The 14,644-nt window shown below is 54.6% G+C and overlaps 1 protein-coding gene across 1 annotated transcript in view; it reads left to right on the top strand.

Annotated features, from left to right (window-relative positions):
- Nucleotides 1–14,644, top strand: part of CAMTA1 (calmodulin binding transcription activator 1) — a 947,832-nt gene that overhangs the window by 813,303 nt on the left and 119,885 nt on the right. Inside the window, exon 7 of the mRNA XM_068985655.1 lies at nucleotides 12,893–13,046. Coding sequence (XP_068841756.1) covers nucleotides 12,893–13,046 — 154 coding nt within the window. The remainder of the gene's footprint in view (nucleotides 1–12,892; nucleotides 13,047–14,644) is intronic.

The following is a 14,644-nucleotide window of genomic DNA, read 5'->3' as shown; positions in this document are numbered from 1 at the left end:
GTAGGGGGTGGGAGACACCGAGCATCTTGGTACCTCCAAGAGAGAGATGACCCCCAATCTCCTGCCCTCCTTCTGTAACACCTTACGGATCAGTCATCCAGAAAACTAATGTTGCCCATTAAAAAAAAAAAAAATCTATTTCATGTTATTTCAGCCCATGTCTCCCTGGAGATAATGAGTCTCCTACATTAACTGCCCGCTGTGCAGAGTTTGCGCTTAAATTGCCTCCCTGAGCTCCAGGGGGTTACCCATATTCTTAGTATTCGGGAATCTGGAGAGGAAAAACATGCCTTCACCTTCTTCTCCTTTTTCTGACCTGGAAGACTTGAGTCACATTTCCTCTCAGCATTTTATCTTTCTGGCCAGAAAAATCCTTATCTTGTTTCCAGCATGGCCACCCACGCCTCCACAAGGGAGCCTCCCCTCGCCCCCGCACTCACTGCCCCAGGTCAAGGTTTGGGATGAAGAGCCTTCATGCCAGGAGCTCCAGCCTTGGTCCTTCCTGGTCCCAGCCATGACTCTGGACACTGGCTTCTAGAAACCCCCGGTGTCTTCCTGAGTGGACAGGCCCACCAGCCTCCACAGGCAATTTGTGTTATTCTTTTTTTCTTTAATTTAGTTCTTCCTAGCATCCTTTTATAAAATTTTGACTTACTTATCTATGGCTGCTCTGGGTCTTTGTTGCTGCGTGAGGGCTTCTCTGGTTGTAGTGAGCAGGGGCTTCTCATTGCAGTGGCTTCTCCTGTTGTGGAGCACGGCTCTGGAGCACAGGCTCAGCAGTTGTGGCCCATGGGCTTAGTTGCTCCAAGGTATGTCGAATCTTCCGGGACCAGGGATTGAACCCGTGTCCCATGCATTGGCAGGCCTTGACCACTGGACCACTAAGGAAGTCCTGAACCCTCTTTTCTGACTCCCAGGCCCTCCCCTCTTTGTGACTCCCTGTAGCCTTCCCATCATGACATTGGTTTTCCCTCCTGGCTTGGGGATAGTGGTGAGCAGAGGCACAGCCCATCAAACCCGCCCATGACCAAGTGTGGAGGAGCGGGTGCCAGGCAGGGTCCATGCTGACCCAGCAGGAGCCAGCCCGTCAGGGCCTTGGCCTTGGTGAACGGGGCAGTGCCAGGCTCAGAGCCCAGACTGGATTAACCCATCCTCAAGGTGCCCCCACCTTCCACACTCAGGACAAAGTTTAATGGTGCAAAATGCATGCATTCTCAGTCACTTCAGTTGTGTCGGACTCTTTACAACCCCATTGGACTGTAGCCCACTGGATTCCTCTGTCCGTGGGATTCTCCAGGCAAGAATACTGGGGTGGGTTGCCATTCCCTTCTCCAGGGGATCTTCCCAACCCAGGGTTCAAACCAGAATCTCTTACGTCTCCTGCATTGGCAGGCAGGTTCTTTACCACTAGCGCCACCCGGGAAGCCCAATGGCACAAAAAGCATCTCTTTCATTAAAAACTAGTTTCGAACAGCTTCCAGGGCCCTGCACTTCCTGCACACTGGGTGCCATCTGTCACTTTGCACCCACTAAACAAGTCCTCTCACAACCGATCACAAATGACGTGGCACTTCATCACCCGGGACAGTTTAGCATCATCTGCAAACGGGGAGATATTATTGGGAATTTCTTCCCCCAAAGCATAATGATTTTAAGTAAGACATGGCCTGGTCCTGGGCCAGCGTGAATCTCCTGGCTTCCATTTGTCCATACAGAAACATGCCCACACATCCCACCCCTCAGGTGTGATGGGGCCTCGAGGTCCACCTGCACAGTTAAACCTTCTCCCCAGCAACATCCTCCAGGATGGCTTGACCTTCCAGGGGCCTTTGGATAGAACCTGCTTGGAGGCTTTCAAAAAGTCTGGACCAGCAGCATCCATTGAGTCCAGGCATCTTTACCTTCCCGGGCTGAGCGACACATTCTCCACTTCAGTGTCCCTGGGTGGTCAGGACGGAACCAGCTGTGATTTCCCACAATTCGTGTGTTTTCCCTACATCACCTGTGGGTGAAAGAGGACCGAGCTGGCCATCCCCTAAGCCAGCAGGGTTCCTGGAAGCCCACACCAGGTGGAAATTGTTTAACTGTATTCCCATGACTGGAAAATTCTGGTAATTGTGTAACAGCAGCAGCCGCAGCACTCAGCAGTTACCCAGGGATTTTCATCTTTAGACCACTTTACCCACATTAACTAATTAAGTCTCCCAGCCTCCCTCCAAAGCAGGGATGGGCTGCAGGCCCCCGACTCCCCCTGGTGCACATGTGGGCTTAATGAGGGCCACCTGGCGGAGGGGCCGCGGGAGCTCCTAAAGGCTGCTAGCTTCTTCCCTGCTTGGAGCAGGAGATGAGGCCCCACTCGAGGCCCCCACGCGTCTCCAGGTCCCCTCTCTGCTGAGCACTGGCAGAGGAGCAAGGAGGTTCTCTGTGTCTCCTGCCCCCTGGGACGGCAGCAGGGCATCTGGTACCCAGCCAGGGATGTGGGCCTGGCTCCCAGGAAGCCCGCAACTGACAGCTGATTTTGCCTATTGCTGGGGACACCCGGGGCGCCTCTTTCATATCCTACTCTGCCTCCTTTCTTTCTCTTCTGGCTTCTTCAACCAGCCCCAACTCTGGGGACCTGCTTCTGCCCTCCCCCCAGTTGCCAGATGCTCAGCTCCAGGTGTCCCCAACCTCCCCCCAAACTCTACAGCCCTGCCTGACCACGCAGGGTGTCCTGACCACCACAGGTCCTTGACACTGAGACAGGGGCTCTGCCACCTTGGCCATACCCCCTGGAGCCACAGCCACCCCGCCCTGCCACTTTCCAGCAGCTGCCAGTGTCCCACAGACCCAGCCAGGCTCCCTGGATCTGTTTATGCTCTGGTGCAGCACTGTCTTCATTGTGGCTGCTCAGGGCATCGAGGCTAGGTCCGCAGCCCTCCACCTGCTGTCCGGCGAGCTCCCTTGGAGCCCCAGGCCCCCCGTGGAGGGGCGGTGATACTGGCATGGAGCTCAGGGCTGGGTTGAATCACGGAGTCCTGAGCATGAGAGTCTGCAGCCCTCAAACACATGACAACGGTACCTGCTTCTGTGGGTTGTTGAAGGCAGTGAATAACGAGACCTTCATGGGGCTTAAAGGTGGGGCCCACACATCACTGACACTCAGAAAGCAATCTTTGCAAATAGAGGCACCCATCGGGAGGTGCATTTTGGGGGTACAGGCATGGTCCTGCCCCCCCGCCCAGAAGCATCCAGCACACCTCCAGAGATAGTGGTAAAATGTGGACTCAGTCATGGGAACACCTGGGTTTCCCTAGGTAGGGAAAAGACAACGAGGAGGGTCTGGTGGGCTGCAGGGGCTGACAGACCCCTGGAGACCTAAGGGGGACAGTGGTCCCACCCCATACCTTTACCCAGGGCAGCGGACAGGTGGCAGGCTGCCCAGAGCAGCTGGAGCCCATGTGAGAGGATTTCTCTCTGCTTTGCAGTGTGGTGACACCCCTGGCCCTGAGCTGCCTGGTATCATCATTTATTCCTTCTCTAATAAATCCTGCCCTTCTTTCTGCCGGCTTTGCACTCCTGTTTTATGGGCGCCTAGCCTCGTTCATAAAGCACCCAGGTATGGGGAAGTCTCTGCCTCTGATGATCAGAGGGCTCTCAGAATCTGCTCGGACGATGAATGCAACCACAGAATGGACTCACGAATACTGCAGACTTGCTCTCTGCCTCCTGCCTCCTCCCAGGCCGGTGGCGCTCAGTCCCGGCCCCCGCCCCCTCCCCCCAGCCCTAGTGGGGAGGTGTGTGGCCACTATTACATGCTATTATGACTTTCTGGGTAATGTATACATTTTCACCATCACACGGCCTCTCTCCTTCATTTTTCATGAGAACTGGCACGAGATTAATGACCGAGCCACTGAAGAAACGGAGCGCCATGCCACCCTGATTTATTGAACACTTAGCGTTGATGAAGCTGCAAACAAGAGTCAAACAGATGTTGCAGCTGCATTTTTCTTTATCAAAACCAACAGCTTTTTGCATTTTTAACCACTTCTTGCACCACCATCCCGCTAACTCCACAGAAAGGGGAGCTGTCTGCCGCTTCCTGGCCGGAGGCTAGGAGCCGGGGCTGCAGCTGCAGGACCCCTGGCGTCCAGGTACCTGGGCCACCACTGGCTGAGGCCAGGAGGATATGTGCTCCCAAAAAGGTTCTCTCTCCGGGCCACTTGGGTCTCTGGTGAAATCGCGTTGCTTTCCGCCAATTCCAGGGCCTACACTACAAACCCTGAAGTGGCCCTGACCTATAGGAGGCACAGGGCTCCATTTCCCCCTGCAAACTGGAAAGCATCCCCACCTGCATCTCAAACCAGTAACAGATCACGAACGCCCATTCTAATCAGCCGTGGGTCAGGCCCCTCCGAGCCCCTTACCTGCCTCGCCTCCCTGCCAACAAGGTGAAGACCACATGTACACTCATCTCTTCCAGCCTAAGGAGCAGGCGTGAGGGCTCAGCCGGATCAAGTGTTTGCCATTTCTGCATGCTTCTGCACCCCAGCCCTCAGCAATCGGAGCCAGAAGTCCCAGGAGCCATGGGCATCGCCTCAAGGTTGGAAGTCAGAGCTCTCCAGGGACAAGCTTGGCATCCCCAACCCCCAGTCTTTGCGCCACCTCCACCCACTGGTTGCCACTACCCTCACTTCTCACATCTCTGTTGAGCACCTTGGTCTATTTCCTTTTCTCTTTCCTTCTCCCACTCTGCCTTCACCTCTTCTTCCTGACCCATGAGGTCCAGCCCTCCAGGCCTGCATTCCCCCTGGCTGCCACCTCCCTGGGTTCTCACATCTCTGTTAAGCACCTTGATCTATTTCCTTTCCGCTCTCCTTCTCCCACCCTGCCTCCGCCTCCCCTTCCAGCTTCGGCCCTGGCCTGAGGTCCAGCCCTCCAGGCCCGCATTCTGCCATGATGCAGGGGACTGAGTTCAGTTCCCCCTCGGGGCTGTGCTAAAAGGACCTGTGGGAGCAAGCAGAGAAACACCTGGCAGCCATTCCCCACCCGATGCTCCCTGGGCTGCTGCACCCAGCTCTCCTCGGCCACCAGGGTCTAAGGATCTGTCCTGTTTGCAGCAAGAGCTGTTGCAAATTAACTCAGATCATTGATGCTGCCGTTGGCACCCCGGCTGCCCCCTCCACTGCTGCCCCAGCCACTAACACCCCGCTAGAGCATCAACCCTCGTGGAAGAGCAGAATGGGGGGTGCTTTCTTTTTCACAGCAGTCTCCCCTCCTGAAATCCCCATCACCTGTAATTAAGATTAAATCTACTTCCCCCTACCAGTCCAATGCCCTTCTCCTGCCTGCCTCTCCCAAACCTGCTCAGCCTGAGAGCAAGGAATCCACCCCAGTCCCATGTCTGCCCATGGGTACCCCAGCAGCCTGGTGTACCCAGGTCAGGAAAGACAGCTGTGGTCATAGATGCCAGGAAAGGGGCATTCTGGAGAGGGGAGGGCTGTGAGGACAGTGTACCCACCTGGTCAGGTTTCCTTAGAAACCTGGTGGTCACCTGTAAGCAGCTCAAATGCCTGGTGAGCCGCAGGCCAGGCCAGGGGAATGGGCCCCAGGGGAAAGGGACCCAGAAACTACAGAGGGCCCTGCCTTTCAGCAACTGCTAACGGTGGTTTCCCTTGACTTTGGTTCCTAAACTGTGTTCCAGGAAACCCTTGGGTCCCAAGAGGTGGTCAGGTTCATGGTCAAGCTTGGAAATCCTGCCTGCACAAGGCCCACCCAGAGATCCTCCCGGGCAGGGTATCCCCAAGTTTCTTAGAAGTCCTGCAGCTAAGGAGCTGATTTCACTTTAGCCTCGCATGCTTTCTTCAGAACATTCTCACAACCCCTCCTGGGCCACCTTCTGTGTGTCCCCCCAGCTCAGGTGAAACACTCCAACTAGGAAAGATGCTTTAGGGGACAAGCCCTAACTCGGCCCCAGGAGACCCTCTTCCACCAGCTCTAGCTCACAGTTCTCTGGCCGGCAGGCCCAGCCCACAGCCTGGAACTAGGCCCGTAGCAAGTTCTAACCTCCCATTTCTAGTAAAACTTGAGGAGAAGCTGGGTTGAGGACCAGCTAGCTGAAGGGAAACTAGGCGAAGGGAGCTGCTCCACACCACCCCTCCCCCAGCAGGGCCTGGGCTCTGGGGGCGGCTGAGTGGCCCCTACCCTCAGCACTCAGCAGGTGGACAGCACCCCCCTCTGGGCTCTGCAAGCCAGCCCTGAACAGGACAGAGCCCAGCCACCGGAGTTCTCCCTTCCAGGTGGGAAAACAGGCCAAACCCAGCTGTGACTGCTCAGAAATGTGAACCGGGGTGGGTGCCACAGTAAGGAAAATAAAGGCTGTGAAGGCAGTAGGGCCCTAGGCGGGAGTAGGGAGGCACCATGCGAGGCTGGGGGTGTCTCTGAATACAGTGTCCAAGAGGAGGTGGCACTGAGACTCGGGTGGCGAGGAGCACGTCAGTCAGAGAGAGCTGCTCAGGAGAGAATGTAGGCACCAGGGGCAGGGTTAGCCCAGGGGAGCACGGATGACTGGAAAGGAAAACAGATGGCAGGTCCCCGGGACCAAGTCAGGAGGGTGGGGTTCATTCTTGGGCCAGGGAGCCGGTGCCGGAATCCTAGGGTCCACCGGCTAGTGTCAGAAGAGGGATGGGGAGGAGAGGAGGAAGGAAGCAGGGAGATGCAGGGGGACGGTCGTGTGGCAGGGGGTGGGGCTCCGACCAGGTGGTCTCCAGAGTGTGGGACCGAGTGAGGCGGGGGCAGGCTTACTTGGGGATGGAAAATTGATGGAACTTGGTGACGGGTGGATTGGAGGGAGAGACAGAGAGGAGAAAGACTTTAACTGGGCCCACTGTGCGGAAGTGGTGCCATTCGTCATCAGGTGAAGCCGGGGTGGCCAGGCGTGGGGAGTGCAGCCATAAGGCTGGGTCACGTGAGTCGGGGGCCTTCTGAGGCCCCTCGATGGGCGATGGGACAGGTGAGCTTGGAGAAGAGCAGGGAGGCGGGGCTGGAGGGGGAAATAAAGGCTTCCTTGGAGCATGGCAGGTGGAAGGCCGTGAAGCTGGAGGAGGGCGGTAAGGGGGCAGGGGACAAAGACCCCGCTGTGAGGCCTGAGGAGGAAGGGACAAGACAGCCGTAAGAGGAAAATCTGGATGGACAGACTATCCAGTGGAGAAGGTGTGCATTGTAAGTGGGTAAACTGCCTGTTAGAAGCTTGCTCTGGTCATTCTCTCCAGAAAAACACCAGGGTTTTGTTTGGTTTGGGGTTTGGTGGCAACTAATAGTTAGAAGATCAGGATCCTCCAGGATGGGACTTTGAACCTCACAAAGGCCCCATCACAGCCCCTGCAACAGAAGAGTGGGGGCTCTGTCCACTCATAGGTGAAGAGCTCAAAAGGGAGGAAGGGGGTCTCCTGGTCCATGGCTCCACCCAGAGAATTCTGGAACTTCTCTGAGAATTTCTTTACTGGGGTATAGTTGATGTAAAACGTTGCGTTAGTTTCAGGTATACAGCAAAGTGAATCGGTTATACATACACATATATCCGCTCATGTTTAGCTTCTTTCCCCATATAGGCCATTACCGAGTTACTGAATAGAGTGCCCTGTGCTATAACGTAGGTTCTTTTTGTGTATGCGTGTGTTAGCCGCTCAGTCATGTCCAGCTTTTTGTGAGACCGTGGACTATAGCGCGCCAGGCTTATTACTTATCTACATTTGTTGTCATCGTTCAGTCACTAAGTCATATCTGGCTCTGTGACCCCATGGACTGCAGCCACCATGTCTGCCTGCCCTTCACCATCTCCGGAGCTTGCTCAAACTCATGTCTGTCGAGTCACGGGTGCCATCCAACCATCTCATCCTCTGCCGTCCCCTCCTCCTCCTGCCTTCAGTCTTTTCCAGCATCAGGGTCTTTCCCAGCGAGCTGGCTCTTCACATCAGGTGGCCAACCATCTGCACAGTGGTGTGTATATGTCAGTCCCAATCTCCCAGTTTATCTCTCCCCCTTCTGACTCCCTGGTAACCATAAGTTTGTTTTCTACATCTGTACCTCTGGTTTTGTTTTGGGTAAGTTCATTCATAGCCTCATTTTTTTAGATTCCACATATAAGTGATATCATATATTTGTCTTTCTCTGTCTGACTTATTTCATTCAGTATGACAATCTCTAGGTCCAATCATGTTGCCACAAATGGCATTATTTCATTCTTTTCTATGGCTGAGTAATATCCCACTGCGTATATGTACCTCTGTGGACGGACACTAATGTTACTTCCATGTCTTAACTATTATGAATAGTGCTGCTATGAACATTGAGACGCATGTATCTTCAAGTTCTAGTTTTCTCTGGGTATATGCCCAGGAGTGGGATTGCAGGATCATATAGTGGGTCTATTTTTAGTTTTTTTAAGGAACATCCATACTGTGAAATTTCTCTGAGACTTTCTCTTAACCTCGGCTTCCCTTCCACAGCCACTCCATCAGGCCTCCCCCAGGCCTTTAACAGCAGACAAGCCTCCTGGACATTCAGGGAGGTCATTTCAAAGGCCACTCTCACCTTGCAGGGTCGGCCTGTAGCATCTTCATGGAAATTCTGTATCCCAGAGCAGAGCCTCTGGCTGAGAACTCAGACCTGCAAGGTCTGACCTGGGTGGTAAATCCTGGGGAACCCTTAGAGGATGTCTGCTTGAGGTGGGGACAGGGAGATGAAGGCAGGCTGGCTTCACAATGGTCTAGGACCGAGAGTCTGGGTGGGTCTGGTGGAGTGCATCCTCGGTCGTGTGCCCTGGAGCCAGCCTGCCCCAGCTGGCTGGCAGCTCCCTACTCATTCAGGATCTGACACTGTTATGAGCTCCCCCATGAAACTGAAGCATTGGAGCTCTACGCCTAATATATTTTTCTGCCAGAAACACCCAATAAAATGTACAACTAATGAATAAAATCACAACGTTGCCAAGAAGTGATGTGTGCCCCCAATTTCCAAAAATACCTCAATCACTCTGTGTCTTAAAACCGGCCTCAAGCCAGGAAGTCATTACTTAAAATTCAACTCAGGAGTTTCAGCTGCGGGAACTCCAGGCCCTGGGATGGAATTTGTGTTAAAGATATAAACCATGATGCAGCCCGCTTCTCCTTTTCCTAATCCCAAACCCAGCCTCCTTGCAGCTCTCAGGGACTGAGGCTATCAAGGCCGCCGAGAAGCATAAGGAAGGCCTAGAATGGAGGCACCTGGGAAGGAGATGTACGTGTTGGGTGTATTGAAAGGGGCTGTGGTGGATCTTGAGTCCCTACGTCACTGGCAGCAGGCAGAGCATCCACAGACCACTGGATGTGTGAACTCCTGAAATGCAGTGTTGATGTACCTTGGGCATTCTTCGGGGCTGGGAGTAGAGAAGCACGTGTGTGCATGCTCACTTGTTCAGTCGTGTCCGACTCTTTGTGATCCCTGGACTGTAGCCCACCAGGGTCCTCCGTCCATGGGATTCTCCAGGCAAGAATACTGGAGTGGGTTGCCAGTCCCTTCTCCAGGGGCCCTGCGTATCCTGCACTGGCAGGCAGATTCTTTATCCCTGAGCCACCTGGGAAGCCCCAGCCTTCATTAGATTCTCGGAGGCCTTAGACCCAGAAAAGGTTAAGAACCAGCCTTGCCTTTAGCTTTCTATGAACACCCCATGCTCAGAGAAGCTGCCCTGCCCTTCGAAGACACTGAAAAGTAAAGCCAGGTGTCACTGGAACACAAGTCTGGGAAGAGTAAGAACAGAATATCCAGTTAGCCTCATGCAATTCTGCAAAAGTGAAATGAGCAGCAGGCGTTGCCCAACACAGTGATAGCTCCCAGGCATTGTCCCTGTTGTTGAGCAGATAAAGAGGTGCACAGACTATTAAGACACAAACCCAATCTCCACCTTGCTGTGGTGGAAGTACAGAGGGTGAGGTGTCCAGAAGGGCTTCCTGGAGGAGGAGGCAAGCCTTGTGCCTGTCTTCATAGGGTAGGTGGAAGCTGGTTATGCAGAAATGGATTTGGACCCAGAAGGAAGGGATGGGGCTTCCTGAATTAGGAGAGTCCAAGTGCCACAGGGCAGGAACTCAAGTTCTGGGAGTTTCAATGCAAGGTGAGGGTTGCCCTTTGCTCCCCAGGTCCCCACCTGCCCGCCCACCCACCGCCATGCCCTCCCACAGCTTTTTCAAGCACCCAGGCTGTGCTCAGTGGGGCAGTGGGGCAGGAAGTTGTGGGTCTTTCATCTCTCAGACATCTGGCATTCTGGCTTCCTCCCTGCAGGGCCGGGCTCCTGCTCCTGGGGCTGGGATCAGAGGAAGCCCTGGGGTCCCTGTGTCCCTTTGATCTTTACTCTGTTTTGCTCAGCAGCTGGTGCTGCTGTCTGGCCAGGCACAGGCTCAGGCAGGAGCTCCCAGCCTGGGGAGGCCAGCGTGCTGGTTGGTAGGAAGGACACAGGGCTGGAACGCGGGGGTATGGCCGCTCACCTCCTGGACTACCCCATCCAGGCCACGAGCATGGCAGGTCTAGCCAGCCCACCTGCCTCGTGGGCATATTGCAAGGATGAAGCAAAACAGGAAATGGGAAAGCAGTTAGGCCGGGCAAAGAGAGGCCACCAAATCTCAGCAGGACTTGAAAGCAGAGTCAGAACCCTGACTTCCAGCCCTGCCTTCTGTCTGTTGCTAGGCACACAGTTTCAGGCACACAACTTCGCTGGGCTTCAGGGTCCTCACTGTAGACAGGGGTGCACTGCCCTGCCCAGCCCGCCTTCCCAGCTTGCACAGCCACCAAATGAGATAATGGATGGAAAGTGCTTTGAGAAGAAGAAAGTGTGGTGCCGATGTCAGGGATTATCATTATTATTAAGAAGCATGATTACTGCAATCTAGAAACGCCGCCATTAACGAGAAGCTCCTGTTCATGTTGATTTAATTTCCTGGTTAACTGAGCGTTGGCCAGAAAAAACCTCTGCGTTTCAACCCTTATTGACAATCTTTTAAAATGATGCCAGTGTACCTTCCTGCACTGGTCGTGGTGTCATCTTGAGTCTTTATTTATTAACGCATTGATTGAGTCACAGAGTGCTGTATTACTCTTGCTCTGATCAGATCCGAAAAGGTGATGGCAGACTCAAGCCACTCCATGATGGGGATCCTTACACCCACCCACCCAGGACTCCTCTTGTTGGGTATTAGAAGGGAAAAGTCAAAGAGATGGATCTGGGAACTAGCAGAGGATGGGGTCTTCCAAGTGGCTTTTCTTTTCTTTTTTTTTTTTTTTTTTATTTTTTTTCCAAGTGGCTTTTCTATGATTTCCTGCTGTACTTGATATATTATCATATGTTTCTTGATGCGTCAAAAAATACTTTCTGGGACTTCCCTGATGGTCCAGTGGTAGACTCCACATGTCCACTGCAGGGGACTTAGGTTCTATCACCGGTTGGGGAACTAAGATCCTGCGTGCCACACAGCATGGCCGAAAAAAGAAAGGAAAGCAAAGAAATACTTTCTTACTGGGGTAGAAGGCCTTTCTGGGTTTATTCAGTGACATGGCTGCTTTTTCTTAACAACCTTATCAGGCCCAATGTGGCCCAATGAGCAGCTTGGCCTTCTGGGATGGGGCAGGGTGGGGGTGGGGGGGTGGTCCACTGAAAGCCACAGAGGGGCCTGTGGTCTTTGCAATGTATCTGCTTCCCCACAAAAGGCCCCTTGGCAAGTGGCTACCAGAGCTGGTGATGGGCAGAGAGCAATGGAGGGCACTTTGAGTTGGAACTGATGGGAAGAGGCTGACCCATCTCAATAAAACCATTTGAGGACAAAACTATGTCTTCAGCATCTTCACGGAGAGAGTTCTTTCCACTTATAAGATCCAGAGATTTCCGAGGAGGAGTTTTCAAAGACTCTGCATGACAGCTATCTCCTGGGTGATGCTTGAGCAGGGAGACCACAGGCTGAGGGGCAGAAGGGTATCCAACTCTTAGAAGTGGGTGCCTTGGACTTCCTCAGTGGTCCAGGGGTTAAGATACCATGCTTCCACTGCAGGGGGCACCGATTCGATCCCTAGTGGGGCAAGTTCCATGTGCCACACAGGAGGGCCGAAAAAAAATGATGCTTGTGTGTTAAGTTCCAGGAACTCCATTTCTCCCATAGGAGGGGGGAGGTGGTGATGCCCATGTTGGGGGAGTCCAGAGAGTTGCAATGGGGAAGTGCATGTAGAGCACAGATCAGGGGCCGGTGCTGCTGGGCAGCTGTGGGCACAGGTGCTGGATGTGGGGCTGGAGATACATTTACCTCATATGTGGTCCTTAATTACATCTTCCCAGGTGACAGAATGGTAAAAAAAAAATCCACCTGCCAATGCACAAGATGGGGATTCCATCCCTAGGTTGGGGAAGGTTCTCTGCAGGAGGAAATGGCAACCCACTCCAGTATTCTTGCCTGAAAAATTCCATGGACAGAGGAGCCTGGAAGACTACAGTCCATGGGGTCCTGAAGAGTCACACACAACTGAGCCACTGAGCATGTGTAGTCTTTAGTTATGCATGAAGCTGCTCACATGTGGATCAGTCGGCCTCAACTCAGGGCAATTTTGGTGCCCCAAGGGGCAATGGGCAAAATCTGGAGATTTGAGGAAGGAGGCAGTGCTTAATGGCCTCTGGCAGGTGATCGCCAGAGGCGCTACTGGTGGGCATCCTGCATTTCACAGGGCGGCCCCCACAACAGGGAATGAGCTGGTTTAATGGTGAGTGGTGCCCAGGTTGAGAAAGCCCAGCAGGGGGATCCACAGCCTGTCCAGGCCTGCTGGGGTGACCGTGGGTGGGGTGACCGTGGGCAGGCTCCCAGCCACCCTTATGCTGCCAAGTGTCTGTGCTCTCCCCCAGAACCCCGACATCGTCCTGGTGCACTACCTGAACGTGCCGGCCATCGAGGACTGCGGCAAGCCCTGCGGCCCCATCCTCTGCTCCATCAACACCGACAAGAAGGAGTGGGCGAAATGGACAAAGGAGGAGCTCATTGGGCAGCTGAAGCCCATGTGTGAGTAGGCGTGGCCAGCCGGCCAGGGTGCACTGGGGCCCGGCCAGCATCACCCAGACGGGGCCAGAGGTCCTCTGTGGAGTGGAGACCCAGGTGTGGGGGCCCCATTCTGCTCGGATGATGATGAACTCAGCATTTACAAGGACCCTGCCCAGCCCACAGTCCTTGAGGGGGGCCTCCCTAAGCCACAGCCAGAACCAGGATGTCAGCCTGCATTACAGATGAGAAACGGGGTTCCAGAGCCCAAAACCCATAGCGAGGAGCAGAGCTGGGAGTGCCCCTGACTGCTGTCTTGCAGGCTGCAGACAGGATCATGGTGGCAGTCCGGGGAGGGAGAGGCCCATGGGCTGAGGATGGGCTGGCTGCCTTCTGGCTTCGGCCCATCTGCTCCTGGGCACGGGGCCTACCCTGCTTCCAGACACGGTGACACACAGACGGTGGGAACTGAGCTGGATTTCATTTTGTCAGCGGAGTGATGCTTTCGGGAGCATCTGTCAGGTGCAGATCACTGAATACAAAACACCACATGCGTCCAGATAGCCGGACGCGGCCGGCATCTCGTTTCCCCCAGCGGGGTGCATGCATGGCAGGGCTCAGGGAGGACACACCCGAGGAAAGCCGTCCAGCGCACGGGGCCCTGGGTTCTGGAACACTGATCTCACGAGGCTCAGGACAAAGACCAGTCATGATATGGGACCTAACTGAGCTGGTCAAGGGGGCCCTGAGAACCTGTGCCCCCTTGGAAGTGGAGCTGCGGGGAAGAACCATGTAGAGAGCACCGGTGAAATGTCCTTTCCTGGGGATAGTATCGGATCACTGAGTGTCTGATTCACAGCCAGGTGGCACCTGCAGTGACCAGCTCACCCAAAGAGGCCCTCAGAATCCAGATGAGGATGGCCCCTGCCCCCACCAGCCACAGGTTGAGGATAGAGTCAGGAAGGACAGTGTTCTGTGCAGGGAAAATGTGAAAGTGTTAGTCTCTCAGTCATGTCTGACTCTTTATGACTCCATGGACTGTAGCCCACCAGGCTCCTCTGTCCATGGAATTCTCCAGGCAGGAATACTGGAGTGGGTATTCTCCAGGGGATCTTCCCAACCCAGGGGTCAACCCCTGGTCTTCTGCATTGCAGGTGGATTCTTTACCATCTGAGCCACCAGGGAAGCCTCTGTGTAGGGAAGTAGATGCCAGTAGGCCAATGGGCCAGCCCCCTCAGGGGCTCTGCCCAAAGACTGAGGTCCCCCCATGCTCTCCTCCTGGACCACATGCCCCAGGTAAGGGTCTGGCTAGCCTTCCCTTGCTGCTGCCACCAGGAACTAAAGCCAGGAAGCCCTGGGTCTTCCAGGCTCAGTTTATGTCCAGTAGAACCCTCCTGAGCTGAAGCCATCTGGTGCCCTCGGGACGGAGCACAGGCTCCTGGGTGTGCATGAAGCTCCTCCACTCTCAGGCCCCACGCTGCTGCTCCCGCCCTCCCGGGCTGCTGGCCAGGGGGGTCCCTCCACGGGAACTGTGGTCTCTCGACCCTCCTCTGCCTGGCTCTCCTCCACCCTCACCTGCTCACCCACCTCATCCTTCCACCTCAGCTTAAACAGTGCCTCTT

Source organism: Capricornis sumatraensis, chromosome 14 (assembly GCF_032405125.1).
Source record: "Capricornis sumatraensis isolate serow.1 chromosome 14, serow.2, whole genome shotgun sequence".
NCBI lineage: Eukaryota > Metazoa > Chordata > Mammalia > Artiodactyla > Bovidae > Capricornis > Capricornis sumatraensis.
This window is presented reverse-complemented; position numbering and strand designations above follow the sequence as displayed.